Below are 20,856 nucleotides of genomic sequence, written 5' to 3' on the forward strand. Positions count from 1 at the left end.
TCAAACTCCGCGGTGGCCTGGAGGGCGGGCACCCCGCCCAACCTTCACCTTGCCGGAACTGGCTCACGGACAAGGGGTTGGGGGTTTGGAGCGGATCTTTTTTTTTTTCATGTTTTTCCAGCAGACCACATCCCCGCCCCCCGCTCGCGGTCCCCCGCCCCCTGCACATATACCCTACACACACACACACACACACACACGCACGCACACATATACACACACACACACACACACACCCGGCGCGCACAGACACGCTCCCTCCCTCCGGCGCGCTCTACCACTCGCCCGCCAGCGGCACACGCAGCCGGCCCCGGCTCCCCGCGCCCCGCCGCCGCCGAGCGTAGCCGGGCTGCGCTGGGAGCTGCTCATGGAGAAAGTGCCGGGCGAGATGGAGATAGAGCGCAGGGAGCGGAGCGAGGAGCTGTCCGAGGCGGAGAGGAAGGCGGTGCAGGCGACGTGGGCCCGGCTCTATGCCAACTGCGAGGACGTGGGGGTGGCCATCCTGGTGCGGTAGGTGTCGCCCCGGCCCGGCCGGGCCCGGGGGAGGGACGGCGGCAGCGGCTCCGGGCAGAGGCGGGCTCGGCCCGGGTCCGAGCTCGGGCGCCACCTCCCCAGCTGCGATTGGGGCCGGGCCGGTCGGGGTGCGGGCAGCGTGGGGCGCCTTGGGGTGGACGAAGCCCTGGCCGAGCCCTTCCTAGCTCTCTCTGGGCGAGGTGCTCACCAGGAACTAGGAGCCAGACGCAGAAGGAGGGCACCTCCATCTCCCTCCCCTCCCGGGCCTCAGAACTCCTGGCTCAGCCAGCCATGCCTTCCTCACCAGCGACCCCAGCCACGCAACCGAGCTGTTATGGACACACATTTTACCAGCCTTTCCAGTGGGGGCCTTGGGGGCTCCCCATTCTAGAGACAGGAAAACTGAGGACCAGCCAAGAAGGAGGACAAAGGAGCAAACCCCTTTCTCCAGCTCAGCCCCTTTCTGTATTCAGAGACTTGGAAGAACAGAGCAAAGGGCGAAAGAATAGAGGTCAGAAGGAGTAGACCCTGGAGGTCCGGTTTTCCCAGCTGGCCCCTTCCTGCCCCTGGGGCCAGGCCAGCAGGGAGCTCCCAGGTGAGGTGCAGGTGAGTGGAGAAGCAAACAGTCCCCTAGGATACAGTCCCTGCCGAGTTTGGTGGAGGGAAAGGGAGAAGCTTCAGGAGACAGGGCCCCACCCTGAAACCCCGATCTGGGGAGAAAGGGTCATGTGTCTTGGGCTCAGGGGTCATTCAGGCACCACATGCCCCCGAGGGACGCACACACACAGAGTGACACTGTTATTCACACACCTACACACCAGTACACATGCACACCATTCCCATATAGTTAATGTCCCCAAGCCACACAAGCTAGTAATTGACTACAGCTACAGATCGGTGCTCTCTTCCCACACATGCCGGTCCCTGGGGGCGCAGGCAGGGAGGTCCCCTTAACCCTCTGTCCTTGGCAGAGGGAAGCTGTCAAATCTAGGGCAGATCTGGAAAGTCTGATTGTTTGAAGATGGGGTGAAACCTGTCTGTGGAAAGGACAGTTGAAGTGCATGCCTGTCTCCCAGTCCTGGCCCCGTCTCTGGCTCCTCTTTCTCTCCCGAACTCTCTCCTTTGTGCCTCCCCCAAGCCTGGGACCTACTCAGCTCCATATCGATGTGCCCTGATTCCAACTTAGAAACAGATTTTGGAGAAAAAAGAGCAAGAAGCACTCTTGAGGAGTTCCAGGAGGATTCCTGAGGAAGGGACAGCTATTTGGGCAGCTCCCAGGCCCAGAAACAGCCGGGGGTGGTGGGGAAGCTAAGAGGGGATTTCAGATCCCGAAGCCATCAGACATTGGGAGGTGCAGCTCTGCACGTGCGAGCACCCACACAAGCACACCGTGCACAGTGGAGTCACAGATGCGCCAGACTGCGTCCCCGGAGGGCTGCTCTCAGCTGTGTTGTCGGCACATGCGGGCCCCCCAGGCCTCAGGATGCAGCCGAGTGTGCACATGGGTCACCAAGAGGAAATGAGGCAAAGTCCAAAGGACCTTGGAGATTTTTTGTCCCGACGCCCTGCCGTTTGCCGGTGAGGACATGTCAGGGATGTGTCCAAGATCCAGCGCCTAGGGTCCCACCCAACCTCCCCAGGAATGGGGGGTGCCGAGGAAGGAGCTGAACCCTAGGGTGTTTCTGGAGAGTCTGAGCTCTTGGCAAGGGTTTCATACTCTCTCTGTGCCCCTCTAGTTCCCCAGAGGGGAACTCGTTCCTCAATGGGCACTGGGTCTGGGCTGGGGAGGTGGTCGCCTAGTGCTCAGGGCTCAGAGGGAGGCCCACAGTTAACCTGAGAAAGCCTGAGATAGCAGTTAGATCTGGGCTGCTGATAACCCCAGGCACACTTCGCCTGACCCCACCTCTGCTGCCGGGAGCCCAGCCCAGCCCAGCCCAGCTCAGAAGAGAAGCTGGCCCGGCACCCCCTCGCCCAGCCCCAAGTCCCACCAGCCTCCCTTTCCTTTTTCTCCTCCTGATGTCCGCCCCAGTAGGGGGTGTTAGGGGGACTCGACTGATAAGCTGCTCAGATAAGGCCCCTCCCCAGATCCTGTGCCCCTCAGTTTTGTCACAGACCCCTCTTGTCTTTACGCCCCGTCAACAAGGACGGGCGGGACAGAGCCCGAGACAGTCGCCCTCTGACCGGGCACGCTCACCTCCTCCCTCCCCACTCCCACACCCCAACACTCCTCCTGTGAGGAGGTAGCAGCCTCGAGGATGGTGCCAGAGGGGCTGCCCAGACCCCATGCCTCCTCTCCCTGCCGGGAGGAGACCAAGAGGGAGCATGCATGCTCTAGGAAGGCTCCTCTCCCGGTTGTAACTGCCGCCTTCCCCCTCACGCTCAGACAAGCCTATTTCAGGCTCTCCTGGAAGCCCAGATGCCTCTGGAAGCTGAGAAACTCCCCAAGCTGGCTGCTGAGGCTTCTCCCAGCAGCGCAGGCCGGAACTGGGAGGGTCAGGAGTAAACACGGGGGTGGGGGGAGGCGCAGAGAAACGCCAGGATGAAGGAGCAGAGCGCAAGGCCCCTTGACTCCCCTGGCCCAGAAGAAGGGCTCATCGGGACCATCCTTAGGGCCATAACGGGAGACCCACCGGTCCCAGGCTACCATCCCCGGCAGAGCAGCCTCTGAGGCGGTCCGGGGAAGCCATTATAGCCGGGGCCGCCCCGGATCCTTCCTGGTCCTGCCACCCACTCCGCTTGGCCCACTGATGCAGCCGTGGGCATCAATTCCTAATCCAGAACGTGGGAATAAAAACAGTGCCAACCTCAGGAGGATATCGCGAGAATTAATGAGATCATATAGTAAGTGCTCAATAAATAGTCCCTGTTATTTTGTCATCAGTAAAGTGGACGTAATACCCACTTCGTTGTGGCATTATATGAAATAACAAGTGGAGATGCTCTGCACATTGTTATTCACCAGCCAAATAGAAATTAGTATTTTTGTTGCAATGTAAAACCTCTAAAGTCAGAGATCCTCATTTAAATCCAGACTGGGTATCTGTCCTTCATTACGACGCTTCTCCAGAGAAATCCAATGTATTTTCAGACCCATCACGTCATTTGTCCTCACCAGTACAGCTGTGAAGTAGCAAGCAGGGGTGCATGGACTTCTCTCACACTTTTGCAGACAGGAGGTTGTGAAGCGATTTGCCCGAGGTCACACTTGGCCTCCGAGAGGGGCCCTCCTCGTAGCCTGAAAGGGTGGCCGGGGCCAGATGCTCTCCCTGCATCTGTTCCAGCTCTCAGATCTGAGACCCGACCCCAGGCCCCAAGGGCTGTTTTGGCAAATTACCAGCTCTCTCTAATCACAAAGGGGACACTCCAAAAGTGTGAAACAACCTGAGAAAACAGGTCCAGGACATTCCATCCATTTTCTGAGGCTTCAGTTATGTAAGTTCTGATTGAGTCTGGCCACATACCTCCCGCCCCAGCTGGGTGAGGGATCGCAGATGTCATCACCACCATCCGGCAAAGTGCAGGGCTCTGGGCCAAGGTGATGGGTCAGCGTGTGCATGAGACCTGGGCTCTGCCCTGGGGTTGCAGGACCCAGACAGACACACAAGGAAGAAGCCGTGAAAGGTGGCAGGGAACACACTAATGGCCTTGGAGGGAAAGCGGTCGCCCGGGGCCAGGCCGGGCGCTCAGGGAGAGGCCCAGCTGACACGGGGGAAGGACGGGTGGGTCCACCATGTGGAAGGGGCCCAGCATGCCGAGGAATCTTTAACCCATGGTAAGTGAAGCTGTTGGGCTGGAGCGTAGGGAAGAATGTGGACCCCATGCTGGAGAAGCGGGTGTGGGACAGTTTCTAAGAAGCGTGGAATCTGAGGTTAAGGAGTTTTGACTTTGTCCGGTAGACAGTGGGAAGCCATGGAATGTTTTCAAGCATGAGAGCGACCCAGTGAATGTGATATTAGGCGGGGGGCGGGGGGGATAGACAATTTCAGATAAACTGGAGAGGGAAGGGTTAGAAAGCCCTGGGGTCTGCCCCAAGAAGTGCACAGGCTGGTTGGAGAGGTAAGATGTACAGACAGACGTGAAGGACTCACCAGGCTGGTGACATCAATCCATATCTTTAATTAAATCAACCGATGACTATGCAGGCTGAGGAGGGAAGCAGGGTAGTGAATAGGGAAGGGACTGGGCTGGGAGGAGGACTGAGTCTCATTTCTTCCCTTCCATGACCTGAGCTAAGTCAGCTAAGCCGCTCGGGCCTTCCTTTGTTTAGGAGGAGAGCTCTGACTTCATAAAAAAGGGTGGCATTTACTGAGCCCCCTGTGTCCACACTGTGCCAGGGCTCCACATGCTGTTTCTCGTTTCATCCTCCCAACAACCACAACGACTCACAACCAAGATAGGAACAGTGACGCCCATTTCATAGATGAGGAAACTGAGGCTCAGAAAAGTTAACTTGGGGGTATATCTCAGGGATATAGCATTTGACCGCAGAAAAGTTAACTTGCCCAAGGGCACACCGGCTGGGGATTCCAGAAAGCAGGCTCTTACCCTCTCAGCTGCGACTGGAGCAGGGCTTGAAGGGTGTGTGGAGTTTGGAAAGAAGGCAAAAAGCAAGGAAGCTTGCTTCCTTGGGAGAGGAAGCTGCAAACCTGGCAGATAGAAATGGCCGGGACTGGAGAGGGGTCTGCATGTAAGCCAGGTCATCCAGAGGAAGGGTGTGTGTTTGAGGAACTGCTACACATGGTGGGGTGAGGGTGGGTTCAGCCTCTCCCACCTCCGTACCACCCCCCCACCATCGTCTGGACACTTCAGGGTGGGGCCTGAGGCCACCCCCTGCTCAGCACCCACCTGCTTCCACCTGCCAGGTTCTTTGTGAACTTCCCGTCGGCCAAGCAGTACTTCAGCCAGTTCAAGCACATGGAGGAGCCCCTGGAAATGGAGCGGAGCCCGCAGCTGCGGAAGCACGCCTGCCGGGTCATGGGGGCCCTCAACACCGTGGTGGAGAATCTGCACGACCCCGAGAAGGTGTCCTCTGTGCTCGCCCTCGTGGGCAAAGCCCACGCCCTCAAGCACAAGGTGGAGCCTGTGTACTTCAAGGTATGTCACCGGATGGGTGCTGCCACCCACCACCCACCCTGTTCCACCCCAGAGCCCCATAACCAATGACAGCCTGCGGGCCACTGGGCCACCCAGCCTCTTCCCCTGGCATGGCTGTTCCCGGGAGGGGCAGCAGGATGGGGGCTGTGTCTTGAGGGTGTCTGGTTCCCAAAGCTGCCAGGTTCTTGTTTCATGAACAATCCCCTTGGCCAAACACAGGACAGAAGGGATTCTGGGGCTGCAGAGGGCAGGATGCCCAGGCGTTTACTCCCCCTTCCTTCCTTTGTACCCAGATCCTCTCTGGGGTCATCCTGGAGGTGATTGCCGAGGAATTTGCCAATGACTTCCCACCCGAGACGCAGAGAGCCTGGGCCAAGCTTCGCGGCCTCATCTACAGCCACGTGACCGCTGCCTACAAGGAAGTGGGCTGGGTACAGCAGGTCCCCAACACCACCACGTGAGGAGGCAGCCTCCCTGCCGCATCCTCCCCCGTCCCCTGGCCTCCCACCTCTCCTAGCGCCCAGGGACTGACCACCGGGGCAGGAACAGTTCCAGGAGGGTGGGCCTGGGGTCTGACACATTAAAGATCAGGCATGATAGGAAAAGGCCCGCTCACGCCGAGGACCCCACACAGATTCTCCTCGGGCAGAGCCTTCTCTTTCCCTGGAGCCAGTGGACACTCAGGGCACCCCAAGACCGAGGCCGCCCCGGGCAGAGAGGCTCCAAAGGTTCCCGGCGGGAAGGCCGCTCATAGGGCCCAGAGGCAGCCCAGGCCGGCTCTGGCCACTTCCTCCCTGGTACCAATCACATGGGGCTGTTTTGCATCTAATGCTGACCGCGCTCCCTCCCGCCTTGGCCTCAGCAAGGCTGGAGCCAGGAGAATCACGAGGACGCACGCACGTGCCGGGGCCCACCCGGGGCCTGAGTGGGTGTCCCTCCCACGCACACCGGCAGGGGGTTTTACTTCTGGGCTGACCCCGGAGGCCGGGTTCCCAGTTCTGGGGTGAGGGCCCCCGGGGAACGGGCTCCAGGAGGGTGGCTGGCCTGGTGACTCCTGAGGGGAGGGCTGGCCCCCAGACTTGGCGGCTGGGAACACTCCGGCCTCCCTGGGCCCCCAAGGGGCTGGGGCTCTGGGAGCTCAATGGAGGGGCGGAGGCAGGGCTGGAGGAGGGAGTGGGGAGAGGAGCGGAGGCGGGAATGGGAAGCAGGGGTCAGCCAGCGGCTCGGGACACGCGTTGGAGAGAAACATTCCCAGCAGTTTCCCAGGGAAAAGGCGGCGTCCCCTCCCTGGGCTCCGAGCTGGTCCGCGGAGCCGGCCGGACCTCCTGCACACAGGCATCCCCGCGCAGCTCCGCGGAGTAGGTCCCCCGAGGGCAGCCTGCAGAGGCCCGGCCTCCCGGCCTTCCTGCCTCTGACCATACTGGCCCCCGCTTGCTGCCGCTCCCTTCGCCACCCTGAGAGCGCGGAGCCCTCGGGGGCTGCTGGCAATGGCCAGGCAGCGACTCCAGATGTTCACAGCTGGGCCCGGGCCGCCCCAGACCTCAGAGTAAACGGAAGCAGGCAGGCGATTTTTACCTGTCGGAGGAGGAGCTGGCAGAGCCGGCAGCCCGGAAGCAGCCGGAGGGCAGGGGAGGGGTCAGTGGGGGGAGGGGGCTTGCCCTCCCACGCCTCTCCCCAGGCAGGCTCTGCCGCCAAAGATGAGTTTGTTTACAGCCAGGAGACAAGACTTCCTGCTTCCAGAGAAAAGGGCTTTTTTATAGGGGCCTAGAGGGACGGAAGAGAGAGAGCTGGCCCGTGCAAGCCCCAGTGAATCAGAAACACATGGACAGCATTTCCCGACACGAAGCCCTGTCCCCTCCCCTTTCTTGCCGTAGCTGGACCCCTGGGACTTAAATCTCGCCAAACCCCAAGCATTAGGAAACCGCTGAAATTTCATGCCTCCCCCTTTCTGTTCCTTGTGCACTGAATGGAGATGGGCCACCGTGGGGACTGGCCGGGGCCCTGCGCCTTCCTGGGCCTGAGCACCCCACATTTGGGTTACCCCAGCTGAGGGGAATTGTCCCCTCATCCCTTTGCACACTCTGGTGCCACCTCTGGTCTCCTGGGAACACGGTGTGACCCCCCCCCCAAGAGGGCGTGTCTCCCTGGGCCCGGGCCTGCAGACCCCACTACTGCCAGTGTCCATAGGGGTTCGGAGGGTGAGAGAGAGTTACAGGGCAGAGTTCTAGAAGGCTCCATCCAGCCTCGCTTATCAGAGACGTAATAGCGAGCCAGACGCCACTGTTTATTGAACTGTCTCTGCTTCAGGGTGTGCTCGCACTCGTGTGTGTGTGTGTGTGTGTGTGTGTGTGGGTGTGTGTGGGTGTGTGTGGGTGGTCAGGAGGTGGCGGAGTTTGGGGGTGGTGAGTGCAAAGGGGCTGCGTGTGCAGAGAATGCCCATGGGTGGCCCAAGGGGGCACCACAGGCCAACCAGGGAGTGCTCATGTCTCAGAATTAAGAGGAAGAGAGCTCACTGTTCGCAGTTTGTGGAACACTTTCAGGCAGTTCTGTAGCTCAGATCCCACGGAGGTGGGCACCACAGACATGATTCACATTTTAGAGAAAAAGAGCTGAGGTTCAGATGGGCCGGCCGAGGTCTTGGCGGAAAAGGGCCTAGAAGCTGGGTCTAGTGGGCGTCTTTCACGGGCCCTGTGGGTCTCTGGGCTGGTACCGTTCGGCCTTGCAGCCCCTGATTCCTCTACCCTCTCCCCAGGTTCCCTGGTCCCACTCCAAGGCCCTAGTAACCTGTTACCTACATCTCCTATCTCGTCCACAGCCCGCCGGCCACGCTGCCCTCTTCGGGGCCATAGGACCCCCTCTCTCCTCCCCGCTCCCTGGCAGCACCTTGAGCAGAAGGCCGAGTTCTGAAGACGCTCCTTGACCCTCCATCTCTGGGTGCCAAGGAAGCTGGAGGAATCCCTGACTCGTCTTCCTGGAAAGAGGCTGCCTCGGCCTCGGCCACAGTCCCCCTGGAGCCGCCGGAAGGTTGCATCAGCTGCCTGGTTGCTGACCCCAGCTCAGCGGCGCAGAGGGTGGCCTGTGGGGTGGGGGACCTTTCCTCCTTGGAGAGCCAGGCACACCCTTCTTAGCTTTTCTACTCACTGTTAGAGACCTAGCTGAGCGGCCAGCGGGAATCGGGGGCAGGCCTGTGAGTCACTGGAGGAGCAAACCAGCCCTGTTTCTATCTGCCTGGCCACACACAGGTCTCCACATCATTTATCTAGAATACCACGCACACACGTCTACCGTATATACAGATATATTCTATATACAATCTATATATAAATCTATATCTATATATATACACATACATATCTATAATGTGTATCAGTAAGGCCCAGAGGCACGAGTGAAGCCTCGGTTCTGCCCACCGAGGAGTCCTGGCAGCTCCTGGGCAGAGAACAGAGTGTTCCGGCAGAGATGACGGGGTCTCACATCAGCACGGAGGGGACCCGGGCCTGCGTGGGCAGGGTTGGGGTGACCCAGCTTGCCAGCAAAGCCCAGCCCATTCTCTCTGACCAGCTCCCCACATTCCTGCTTTCCACTTCGGGCAGAAAGGATTTGGTGTTCCCTACCTCTGCCCCCACAAAAGGAGGTGGGTCCCTGATTTGCCCCTAAATGGGCAAGGGGGCCAGAAGCTCTGGACAGGATGACTGCAGCAGGGGAGGGGCCATGGTCCAGAAACCTCGGATGGCAGCTCCATCTGCCTTTGCCACTAAGACAGACGGCCCTGGCGGGAGGGGGATCCAGGCTGCTGTCAGTGGGGCAGTGGTGACGGGACCAGATGCCTCTGTCTCTTCCTGGGGCTCTGAGGGCTGAGGGCCTTCCCTCCCCTGCCTCTCCTGGCTGCTGGCTTGCAGTCAGCCCTCTCCATCCATCTAGGTCAGCGTTGCTGGGGACCCCCCCAATGTGTGCCCCTTGGTCACGTGTATTGTCCTCAAGGATGTTTTGCTGCTGTGGCTACTGTGCCTGTGTCCTCCTGTCCCATCTTCGTGCAGCCATCCGTGTAACTGCCTGTCCTCCTTTTGTAGTTTCTGATGTTTGTAACTAGACCCAGCCATGTCATTAAACAGACTCGTTCTTCCTGTGTCTGTGCACGCTCATTTGGTCTTTTCCTGCCACCTGCCCCTCGCCTCTGTCTCCCCTCCTTAGTTCAAGTCTCGACTCGGGACTTTTTCTTGAAAGGCGACCCCCAGCCCAAGGGTCCCCCTCACCTGTGTCTCAGCCTTGGCTGGTCGCGGGCCCTTCTGATTGGGGCTCAGGACGGTGGTGGGGGGCCCCGGCTTGTTCACTCAGGAGCACAGAGCTGCAGAACGGAAGCTGGGCTCTAGAGGTGGGAGGGGAGAAGGGAGTCTGCTTGTTTAAAAAAGTCCGGGGGGGGGCTTCCCTGGTGGCGCAGTGGTTGAGAGTCTGCCTGCTGATGCAGGGAACGTGGGTTCGTGCCCCGGCCGCGGAGCGGCTGAGCCCGTGAGCCATGGCCGCTGGCCTGCGCGTCCGGAGCCTGTGCTCTGCAACGGGAGAGGCCGCAGCGGTGAGAGGCCCGCGTACAGCAAAAAAAAAAAAAAAAAAATAGTCCGGGGGCTTTTCCTCTTTTGTTCTGGAAATATCCTCCCTCACGTGGGGGAGAGAAGAGAGAGAGAACTCAAGGGAGAGATGTTCAGAAAGGAGGGCCCTGCTAGTTCAGTGAGCCAAGCCAGCCAAGGATAGGACCTTCACCTTCTGGACCTGAGCTGGGCATCCCACACCAAGAGCTGAGTCCCGGCCTTATGCTCAAGGTACGAGTGGTAGGGCAGCCCCTGGGCGTTTGAGAAAGAGGAAGTGTGTCCTTACTAGCCTTAGGCCCCCAATACCTTCCCTGAGCTCTCTGCTCCCAGCCCCTCCTATCTCCCACCCCACAGCCTCGGGCCAGGCCTGCCCAGCCCTCACTCATGATGGAGGCAACAGTCAGCAGCATCGACTCCCTGAGGAGGGACCAGGAGGTCACCACCCCCGGTGGGCTGCAGGAGAAGCAGGAAGCAGCCTCTGTCCCTTGGGAGGGCTCCCGGCTGCCTGGGAAGATTCAGCTGACACACAAGAAAGGTCTTGTCTCCCAGGCCGTGAACTTGTTGAATCCAGGCCTTCATCGCCTGGGCCTGGCACAGCAGAGGTGCTGGATAGCAATCCAGAGACTAAATAAATACCACTCTTAGAAAGCCAAACCAGTACCTGGGGCCAAGAGTGAGCTGTGTGCACTGACACGGGCACGCAGCGTGGAGAGGACAGAGCGAGGCAAGACCTTTCCAGGGAGGCGGCGCTGCAAGAGAGAGCCCCGGGCTCTGGGCTGTCTCCCTATGCTGTGTGACCTTGGACAAGTCACTCACACTTTCTGAGCCACGGTCACCTCTAATTCAAAACAGGAGTGAACGTGAGGCCTGTCTGGCGAGGCAGGTACCAGGAGCAAGACGGAGGATGCACGCCACCGTGCTGGGGACATGGGAATGCTCAGGACAGAGTGACGGTCAGGCCACCGGAAGCAGCAGATGGAGGGCGGGGGGTGGGTTGCTGGCCAAGATGAGCGATGACTCTTGAAAGAGACTTCCAGTTCATGGCCCCTGGCGGGCTCAGGCTGAGCCGGAGCCAGAGGGCTGTGGGGACAGTGGGGCCGAGGGGAGTAAGAGGAAAAGGGGCATCTGTGGTCGAAGGTGGGGGGTAGTCTTTAGGAAGAAAAACCCCTCCCCAGTTCACTTCGGTTGGCTTGGAATCATTCTGGAATGTGGCCCCTGAGAATGGTTCTCTCCACTGCCCAACCCCCCACAGAGAGGACACTGGCAACTAGTGATTCATCCTACACTTGAGCAAGGGATGCTGCTTGAGTAGGGGGGCAGGTAAGGTCCAAACAGAGGTGATGCTGGGCAGGGCCCGTGTGTCCTGGTGGGCTGCAGGCTGTGGGCAGGGGGCTACAGGGTACAGGAGCAGCGACTGGAGTTTTGTTTTGTGCTCTATGCTCAGGGATAACCTTGTCGCCGAAGAGCTGAGCAACTGTGTCAACCCCCTTGGCGTGCTCGAGCGGTGAGCGATGGGGTGTTAGGAACGGGGGTGCAGAGGCTGTGAGGCACCTTCCCGGCCAAGCCGTTCTGGCCGCGCAGCCCCACGGCGACCCCTGCTGGCCACGACAGGAACATCACCCGGGAAGCCGCTGCCTGAGCGGCTGGCGAAGGTACGTTCCTATTTTCCTTCCTCTGGAGCACAACTTCCTCTCTCGCTTTAAAGGAGGTAGTGCCCTAACGGGGCCTGAGGCAAAAAGAAAAAAATGTGCACCGCATGTATACTTCTGAAAATATCCTCCCGTGTTTTGACCCAAGTGGAAAAAGTTAATAAATGCTCCATTTTTAAAAAGACTACATAAAACCCCACATCTCCCAAGCTGTTAGCTCACCTATGTCAACACTTATAAACCCAGTTGGGGACACAAGAGCCACGTACGTGGGGTCATTAAAAGAAACAACGGCCTGTCTTTGTTTAAAATTTTGAATTTTTTGTTCATCATGGATATTTTTGTTTTAATAAAGATCTTTTTTTTTTTTTTCTTTAACAGTCAGGCTTTCTTTTGTTTTTGGGGCTTACAGGATCTTAGTTTCCTGACCAGGGATCGAACTCGTGTCCTGGGCAGTGCAAGCGCAGAGTCCTAACCACTGGACCACCAGGGACTTCCCAGTAAAGATTTTTTTAAATATTGTATTTAAATATTATTTCCTTTGTTTACTGCCCCCCCCCCTTAAATTTTGTGCCCCAGGCAAGTGCCTCATTCATCTCACCCTATTCCCAGAGCTTTCCTAGAATATCCTTTCGAGGTACCACAGCTGAAAAACACTCATCCTTGACCTCAAAAAGTGCCCCCTCCACACTTCCCACGGCAGTAGGTTTCAGAGTGGCTCAGCTGATACCTTTGATAAAAGAATTGCCACGCCAGGGTAAGAGTTTGGACTTTGGCAGTCCCTTAGGGTTGGAGACACTGGGTCAGAAGGTTTTTGTGGCAGGAAACAGAGGTCCACTCAGGCTCCCAATGTGAGAGGGGGCTGGGGAATTCCCTGGTGGTCCAGTGGTTAGAATTCCATGCTTTCACTGCCAAGGGCCTGGGTTCGATCCTTGGTTGGGGAACTAAGATCCCACAAGCCGCGCAGCGCCGGCCAAAAAAAAGGAAAATCAAAGTGAGGGGTGCTGTATGGTGAAGGACAGACATGCTGAAAGAAGGGAGTCAGGCCTCCGGGAGTCAGGAAAAACCACATGGCCCGGCCTCGCTAGAAGGAGGGACCCCAGCACAGCTGCCCAGGGGCCTGGGAACTGGGTGGTCGCCTGGGAGAGGACAGCTCCAGGCCCCATAATCTCCCGGCCCTCAGTGTGGGCCTGAGCATCCCCACTGCAGTGTGCACAGTCCCTGGGGCTCCAATCCTCTGGACCCAGCCTCTCAGCCTTCCACGGCTTCCCACTGAGGAATCAGCTCTCGGACCCCCCAGCAGAGAGATGCTGTTTGATCCCACTTTTCTGGGTGAGTGTTTGTAGACAAAGCTCTCACTTGAGGCCACTGTAGAAGCCACTGGCTGCCCTGGGTGAGGTGCCCACCTGTGGTCCAATCGGCAATGGCCATGTGGTAGGGAACGTGGCGAGTGCCACAGTACTAGCACCAAGGGCCAATTGCAGTATTTCCCGGCAAAGAGAGACTCCATCCCCAGACGACTCCCTGTCACTTCAGTTTCTTGGTCTTAGATCCTCTCTGTCGCACATGAAACCCTCAACCCGGAGCAGTCAGCCGCCACCTCTGACCATTGTCCTTTTCTTTTGTTGCCCTCTTGTTTCAGGCCTAACCCCCACTGTAGCCTCCCTGCCCTCTCCAGTCCATCCTCACACGGCCACCGGCTCAGTCTGCTGGGGACAAAAGGGGCCCTGTTCCTCCTCAAGAGTGTCCAGGGGCTCCGATGACCTCACAAAGACCTCACAAAGATGGTCCGAGCTCCTCAGCCATGGGGCGGGGGGGCCCACAACCTGGCACTGATACACTTCCCTCATCTGAACTGTTGGTCATTCTCCTGCCAATGCAGGAGACACGGGTTCGTGCCCTGGTCTGGGAAGATCCCACATGCCGCAGAGCGGCTAGTAAGCCATGGCCACTGAGCCTGCGCGTCCGGAACCTGTGCTCCGCAATGGGAGAGGCCACAACAGTGAGAGGCCCGCGTACCGCAAAAAACAAAACAAAACAAAACAATAAAAATAGCATTCACGGGGGTTCTGCATGATTCCAAAAGCAACATATGATCACTGCAGGGAATTTGGGGACAAAAGGAAAACACAAAGAAGGGAAAATTACCTGTGATCCTGCCAAGCAGAGGCAACCACTGTTACCGTTTTGGTGTAAATCCTCGCAGCCTCTTCCATACGCTGGCATACATCACACCTGGCGTACATCACACCTGGCGTACATCACACCTGGCATACATCACACCTGGCGTACATCACACCTGGCGTACATCACACCTGGCGGACATCACACCTGGCATACATCACACCTGGCATACATGTACTGCGTTTTTTATTAAGTTGGGATCATCTGGCACGTGTTTGTTTCACAGCAAGATCTCTTTGCTTACATGGAGCCTCCTGGAGCTCTTACCCAAGTAATGGTTTATGTCGGGGTCACACAGTGACAACAATGACAGCTGACTCCATGGTGGCACGCGTGCTAGACATGTTCCCAGGGATTCTGGCTGGTCCCCTGTTTGAAACGACCCAGGGAAGGAGCCCACCATCTCCTCCCAGGCAACCTCAAGGCCGTCTCTACAGCCTGCACCTTCCACTCCTGCCCCCTGAGTCCTCTTCTCCACTCAGCACCCAGCGGATGCTTTTACATGTGAATAAGATTGTGTCAGCCCTCTCCCCGCCCCATCAAAACCCTCCACAGTTTCCCACAGTCACACTCAAACAGAATGCAGAGTCCTGGCCTGGCCCACTGGGTGGCACGATTTAGCCCAGGGCCCATCTCTCCAGCCTCAGTTTCCTCTCTGTGCTCCAGCCGCACTTGCCTCCCTGCTGTTCCTGAGAGGCACGTGCACATTCCTGCCCCAGGGCCTTTGCATCTGCTGTTCCCTGTGCCAGAATGCTTTTCCCCTGCATCATCCCATGGCTCTGTCCCTCCCTTCACTCAGGTCTCTGCTCAAACATCACCTCCTTAGAGGAGCCTTCCCTGACCACCCCTCCAACACAACAGCCCTGTCTCATCCCTCTCTCTTTGCTCTGGTCTAGGTTTCCTATGGCTCTGATCATGACCTGATATTGCACTTTTGGACTGTCCGCTTCCCTCATTAGCGCAGCCTGCCATGAAGGCGTGGACCTCGCCTGCCAGAGCTGGCCTAGGATGAGATGAGTGAGGCACTCGCCTCAGGGGCAAAGCTTACAGGGGCACCCCAAACCCCCAAGAATCAAGAGAAATCATATTTTAATGCAATTGTTTGGTTTGTTTTTGGCCTTGCCCCCTCAGCTTGTGGGATCTTAGTTCCACGACTGGGGATTGAACCAGCGCCCTCAGCAGTGAAAGCACGAAGTTCACTGGACCGCCAGGGAAGTCCCCCCTTTTTTTCTTTTAATTTTTGGCTGCGTCAGGTCTTCATTGCTGCACCCAGGCTTCCTCTAGTTGTGGCGAGTGGGGGCTACTCTTTGTCGCGGTGCGCGGGCTTCTCATTGCGGTGGCTTCTCTTGTTGCAGAGCACAGGCTCTAGGCGCACGGGTTTCAGTAGTTGTGGCACGCGGGCTCAGTAGTTGTGGCTTGTGGGCTTAGTTGCTCCGCGGCATGTGGGATCTTCCCGGACCAGGGATGGAACCCGTGTCCCCTGCATTGGCAGGCGGATTCTTAACCACTGCGCCACCAGGGAAGTCCCAATATCTTTTAAAATAGAAATTAATGCCCACAAAATCCACGATGAAACAATATCAACATTTTTAATGAAGACAGGATCTGTCTTCCTTGCCCTTCTGTCCTGTTTAGAATCGTCCAGCCACAGCTGATGCTCGGAAACAGTCCCTGGATGAGTTAGGAACAGCAGGGGAGAAAACAGTGCTGGGTGAAAGCAAAAGACAGAAGCAGGTGGGCAGAGGGAGGAGGGACAGAGAGGAGGGGTCTCCCCCCAGAGGGGCCAGGCTGGGAGTCCTGAGGAGCCCCCTGCCTGGGGAAGCAGTGGGGGGAAGAGGTCAGGTGGGTCCCTGAGAACAGGGCAGGGATCAGAGACAGTGAGTTTGTTCCCTGAAAACTGGGTTCGCCTCTTGGTGGGTGTTGAGTCAGAAGATACAACCAAGTCAGACAGCAGGAGAAGGAAGGATTCATTACTTCCAGCAAGTAAGGAACACCGGGGATCTTTCCTAAAGCGCAAAATTGGGGAAGTTTTAAGCTAAGCGTTCATGCATATTCATGAAGGGGGGGGGGGTTGGGTGGCGTATGCATATTCATGAAGGGGCTCGGGCGGAGAAGAATTAAAGCATCCAATGGGGGCAAAGTACAACAGAGTCCAAGCTTTAGTTGATTGAAGTCACCGGGGTCAGAAACGGACACCAGCATCATTCTTTAGGTTCTGGTTCATCTGGTGGCTGAGCCCTCCAGGTGGGTTAAATTCTGCAAAACAGCTCAAGAAAGTGCTGCAGGCTCATCTTTACCATTGGAACAGAACCGGGAGTCTTTACAACTGATTCATTTTCTTTGCTATTGTTACTTCTCTTGCCTGATAATGTTTTCCTGCTTTTCCTGTTCCCTTAAAATCATTACTTATTGAGACCCGTTGAAGCGCAAGGATCGTGGCCGGGCTTAGATCACAAAATGGCCTAGGCCAAAAATGGCTTCTCTTCTGTCAAGAAAGCCATGCCTGGTTCTCTTTCTCTGGGGACCCCCTACCCTATCTGCTTATACGTTGGGGTTCTTCCAGGAGAGCATGGAGCTCTGGTGAGGAAGGTCAGAGCTAGAGTCGGTGGTGGTTGGGAAACTTGAATTACTCATCATGTTCGTTTCCTGTAGCAGCTGGAACAAATTACCACAAACTGGGTGGCTTCAAACAGCAGAAATGTCTTCTCTTGCAGTTCTGGAGGCCAGAAGTCCGAAAACAAGGTGTGGGCAGGGCCGCACTCCCACTGATGGCGCTGGAGGAGAATCTGAATGTTGGGTCCCCCCCCAAATCAGTATGTTGAAACCTAATCCCCACGGTGGGGGGACTTGGAGGTGGGGCCTTTGGGAGGTGATAAGTCATGAGAGTGGAGCCCTCATGATGGGACTAGTGTCCTTATCAAAGGAACTCCAGGAGCTGCCACCCGCTGCAGTCTGTCTCCGCCCAGCAGCCCAGCAACGATTTCTTAATCATGGCCGCAGCTCAGACCTGTCAATGGCCTCTGGGTCCTAGATGGGTCCTGGGACCCCACAAAAGAAGGGCCCCACTTGGGACTTCCCTGGCAGTTCAGTGGTTAGGACTCCGCATGTCCACGGCGGGGGGCGTGGGTTCAATCGCTGGTGGGGGAACTAAGAGCCCGCAAGCCACGGGGCGGGGCCAAAGAGGAAAAAGAAGGACCCCACAAAAGAAGCAGCTGATGGGGGAGGTTAAGGAAGTCGAGTAGGGACCTGGGATCTGAGAGCGAGGGGAGCTGGAGGGAGAGCGGGAGTGTTTCTAGACTTCATGTGCACAGCTTCTTACACCCGAACTGAGATCTGGGCCATGGTGGGGGGCCCAGGTGTTCACACACAGGAGAAGCAGTGGGTCCCAGCTCGGCTTCACTTCCATAGGAGGAGAGGCCCGAGGCCACCCATTTCTGGGACCTGGAAAGGCCTTCGGGAGCCTTGAGACAGGAAAGCTCCTGGGAACCGTCTGTTTCTCAGGGCCAGATGGTGGGTGGTACCATTTCAGACCAGGGTCAGGGGAGGCAGGCTATTCCCGTCTCCCCTGACTTACTGTGCAACCGCGAGCAGGTCTCACCCTCAGTTAAGCATCAGTTACCACGGTCGAAAGTGAGGGGCCAGATGACCACTGGGACCCTGCTGGCTCTTGAGTTGTTCCTTCTTCTGCTGAACCGAGTCTGCTCTGGGAGTTACTTCAAGAGCCCCCAGGGGGGCGCAGTGGTTAAGAATCCGCCTGTCAGTGCAGGCGACACAAGTTCGAGCCCTGGTCCGGGAAGATCCCACATGCCGCAGAGCAACTAAGCCCGTGCACCACAACTACTGAGCCTGTGCTCTAGACGCCTCGCGTCACAACTACTGAAGCCCGCGCACCTAGAGCCAGTGCTCCGCAAAAAGAGAAGCCACCGCAATGAGAAGCCCGCGCACCGCAAAGAAGAGTAGCTCCTGCTCACCACACCTAGAGAAAGCCCACGCGCAGCAACAAAGACCCAACGCGGCCAAAAATAAATAAATAAATAAATAAAAATTTTTAAAAAGTTATAAAATATAAAACTTTTTCCTGGTGTTTTTTTTATTTGCTATTTAATGTCATTTATGAATGCCATTTACTTTTAAACAAAAGTTTAGGGACTTCCTGGGCGGTCCAGTGGTTAAGACTGCACCTCCACTGCAGGGGGTGCAGGATAGATCCCTGGTCAGGGAACTAAGATCCTGTATGCTGCATGGCTTGGCCAAAAATTAAAAAAAATAAAATAAAATAAAAGTTTAAATTATTAGCATGAATTTTAACAGTTCATCTTCATATTGTGCACTGCCAGTTTTTTTTTTAGTCTTTTTTTTTTTTTTTGTGGTACGCGGGCCTCTCACTGTTGTGGCCTCTCCCGTTGCGGAGCACAGGCTCTGGATGCACAGGCTCAGTAATTGTGGCTCACGGGTCCAGTTGCTCCGTGGCATGTGGGATCTTCCCAGACCAGGGCTCGAACCCGTGTCCCCTGCATTGGCAGGTGGACTCTCAACCACTGCGCCACCAGGGAAGCCCTTTAATACTTATTTTATTTATTTGGTTGCGCCAGCTCCATAGTTGTGGCATGCGTGTGGAATCTAGTTCCCTGACCAAGAATAGAACCCGGGCCCCCTGCATTGGGAGAGGGGAGTCCTATGCACTGCGCCACCAGGGAGGTCCTGTACTGCCAGTTTTTAAATGCTACTGGAAGAGCACGAAACTCACCTGCAGAATCATCAAACTTACACAATTGGTAGCTCATAGTTTGATACATGCATATGACTGTGTGTCATTCTTACTAGAATGAATGGTGAAACACTGCACAGAACTAAATAAAGTGTTTTTTATTTCACGTTATTTTGTTTTTTGTTTTGTTTGGCCACGCGGCATGTGGGATCTTAGTTCCCCCATCAGGGATCGAACCTGTGTCCCCTGCATTGGAAGAGCAGAGTCTTCACCACTGGACTGCCAGGTAAGTCCCTATTTCGCGTCTTGATGCTACTAAGACTCCGTATGGAAGCCGGCGGCTCCCTCAACACACCTTGTACTCATCAAGATATTGGTTTAGTAGATGCCTCAATGGGGTCCCAAGACTTTCTCTGGATTTCTACTGTCGGAGTTCCTTAGGAGCACATGGCTTTTCATCAGCCTGATGTATTTCGATTGCCAACAATCATTTTTCTTTTTGAGCTTCAAATTGTTACAATTTGGCCAGTGGGACTCCCTTCCAGCTGGTTCCCGTGTCCTTCTGACATGACCCCATTAATCTTTGAAAGCTGCCTTGCTTTCTGCCCCAAACAAGATGTCCCAGGCTCCCCATGCACTTTCCCTGCCCCAGGCCTGGAGCAGCCATTTCTCCAGGGAGCCCTGGTTCCAACAGTGGCGCCTTCCTTCTAGACGCTGAGATCTGGATGCTAGGGGGCTCATCGTAGTTTTAATTGGTGTTTCCCTAATTACTGGTAAGGTTGGACCTCTTCTCCTACCTTCATTGACCATTTTTACTGATTCTTCTATGAATTATCTGTTCCTAGGCTTTATGCACATTTCTCTTAGATTATTTTGCAATTTTAAGATTGACTTGTTGACCCATTTTTTTCGTTTCTAGCTATTGGTCCTTTATCAGTTCCATGCGGTGGAAATATTTTCTCCCATATGCTTGGCTTTTAACTTTGTCTAGGGCGCCTTTTATGGCACAGAAGTTTGCAGTTTTTATGTCACCAGATCTGTCCATCTTTTCATTTATGGCTACTGGGTGGAGCTTCTGGGCAGGGTGTCTTCCTAGGGAGGCCTCGTTGCCTCAAGTTTAATGGCACAAGTCAAACAGCTAGTAAGTGGTGAGCTGGGTATACCTGAGTATTTCCACCAAAGCCAGAGTGCCCTTTCACAGGGCCCTCCCAGGGGGGAGGGGGAGGGAAGATGCAGTAGCGATCCAAGGCCTGCAGATTGAGCCCTGCAGGGACGTGGGATGTAACATGAGCAATGGAGTAACATTCAAAGTCCATTCCCAAAGGTCAGTTGGAATGACCAAACCCTGGCTGAGACAAGGATGACCCAGAGGGTGACCCTGATGAGGGGTGAGAAGAGCATGTGCGTGGAGCAGGCTGCTGGGAGGGAGGTGGGGATTTCAAGGCTGCCATGGGGGAGGAGACGGCACCAGGAGGAGACAGCTGAAAAGTATCCCTGGGGCCCCAAGGCCTGACCACATCAGACCCTGGGACACTGGATGCCCCGGCGCTTCTTTTGGGTGGCAGGCAGCTCTCAGGGTGCCTGGGGTCTTGCAGCACCTGAGCGCCCCTATAGAGGGTCACATGATGACCTGAAAGGCAGGCAGGATGGCGGGGAGAAGAGTTACAGAGGCTGTAGCATCTTACTAAGACTCACAAGCCCTCTTAAGACGGAGCCTGAGGGGCTTCCCTGGTGGCGCAGTGGTTGAGAGTCCGCCTGCCGAGGCAGGGGACGCGGGTTCGTGTCCCGGTCCGGGAGGATCCCACGGGCCGCGGAGCGGCTGGGCCCGTGAGCCGTGGCCGCTGGGCCTGCGCGTCCGGAGCCTGTGCTCCGCAACGGGAGAGGCCACAGCAGTGATAGGCCCGTGTACCGCAAAAAACAAAACAAAACAAAGCAAAACAAAAAAAAAGAGTGAGCCCGAGGCCTTCTGCCTGTAACCTTTAGACGGGACTGCCAAGTTTTCTGCGGAGAAGGCAGGTAGAAGGAGGAAGAGGAAAAGTGGCTCCTCTGAGCTCTTGTGATCACAGGTGGCGTTCCTTGGTGCAGTACCCCTTATCGACACTAGGTGGCAACTCTGCACCATCAA

The 20,856-nt window shown here is 56.5% G+C and overlaps 1 protein-coding gene across 3 annotated transcripts; it reads left to right on the plus strand.

Moving 5' to 3' along the window:
• Window positions 1-109: 109 nt before the first annotated feature.
• CYGB (cytoglobin) lies at window positions 110-9,733 on the plus strand. 3 transcript variants are annotated; one of them, XM_067717238.1, is made up of 4 exons: window positions 110-510; window positions 5,376-5,607; window positions 5,901-6,038; window positions 8,423-9,733. In XM_067717238.1, exons 1-4 carry the CDS (start codon window positions 110-112, stop codon window positions 8,525-8,527), a joined length of 876 nt encoding a protein of 291 aa, XP_067573339.1. In that variant the 3' UTR covers window positions 8,528-9,733. The 3 variants fall into 3 exon arrangements, with proteins under 3 accessions (XP_067573339.1, XP_067573337.1, XP_067573338.1); XM_067717236.1 differs by having other exon boundaries at window positions 216-510; window positions 5,901-6,064; XM_067717237.1 differs by lacking the exon at window positions 110-510 and adding an exon at window positions 3,042-4,285.
• Window positions 9,734-20,856: the final 11,123 nt, after the last annotated feature.

The sequence above is a fragment of the Pseudorca crassidens genome, chromosome 19 (genome assembly GCF_039906515.1).
Source record: "Pseudorca crassidens isolate mPseCra1 chromosome 19, mPseCra1.hap1, whole genome shotgun sequence".
Taxonomy (NCBI): domain Eukaryota; kingdom Metazoa; phylum Chordata; class Mammalia; order Artiodactyla; family Delphinidae; genus Pseudorca; species Pseudorca crassidens.

Bases quoted from the DNA above. Each gene is read 5' to 3' on its own strand.
- CYGB (XM_067717238.1), top strand. From the start codon at position 110: ATGTTTTTCCAGCAGACCACATCCCCGCCCCCCGCTCGCGGTCCCCCG. The intron at 511-5,375 runs GTAGGTGTCGCC...TCCACCTGCCAG, and splicing joins GGGGTGGCCATCCTGGTGCG to GTTCTTTGTGAACTTCCCGT. The intron at 5,608-5,900 runs GTATGTCACCGG...CTTTGTACCCAG, and splicing joins TGGAGCCTGTGTACTTCAAG to ATCCTCTCTGGGGTCATCCT.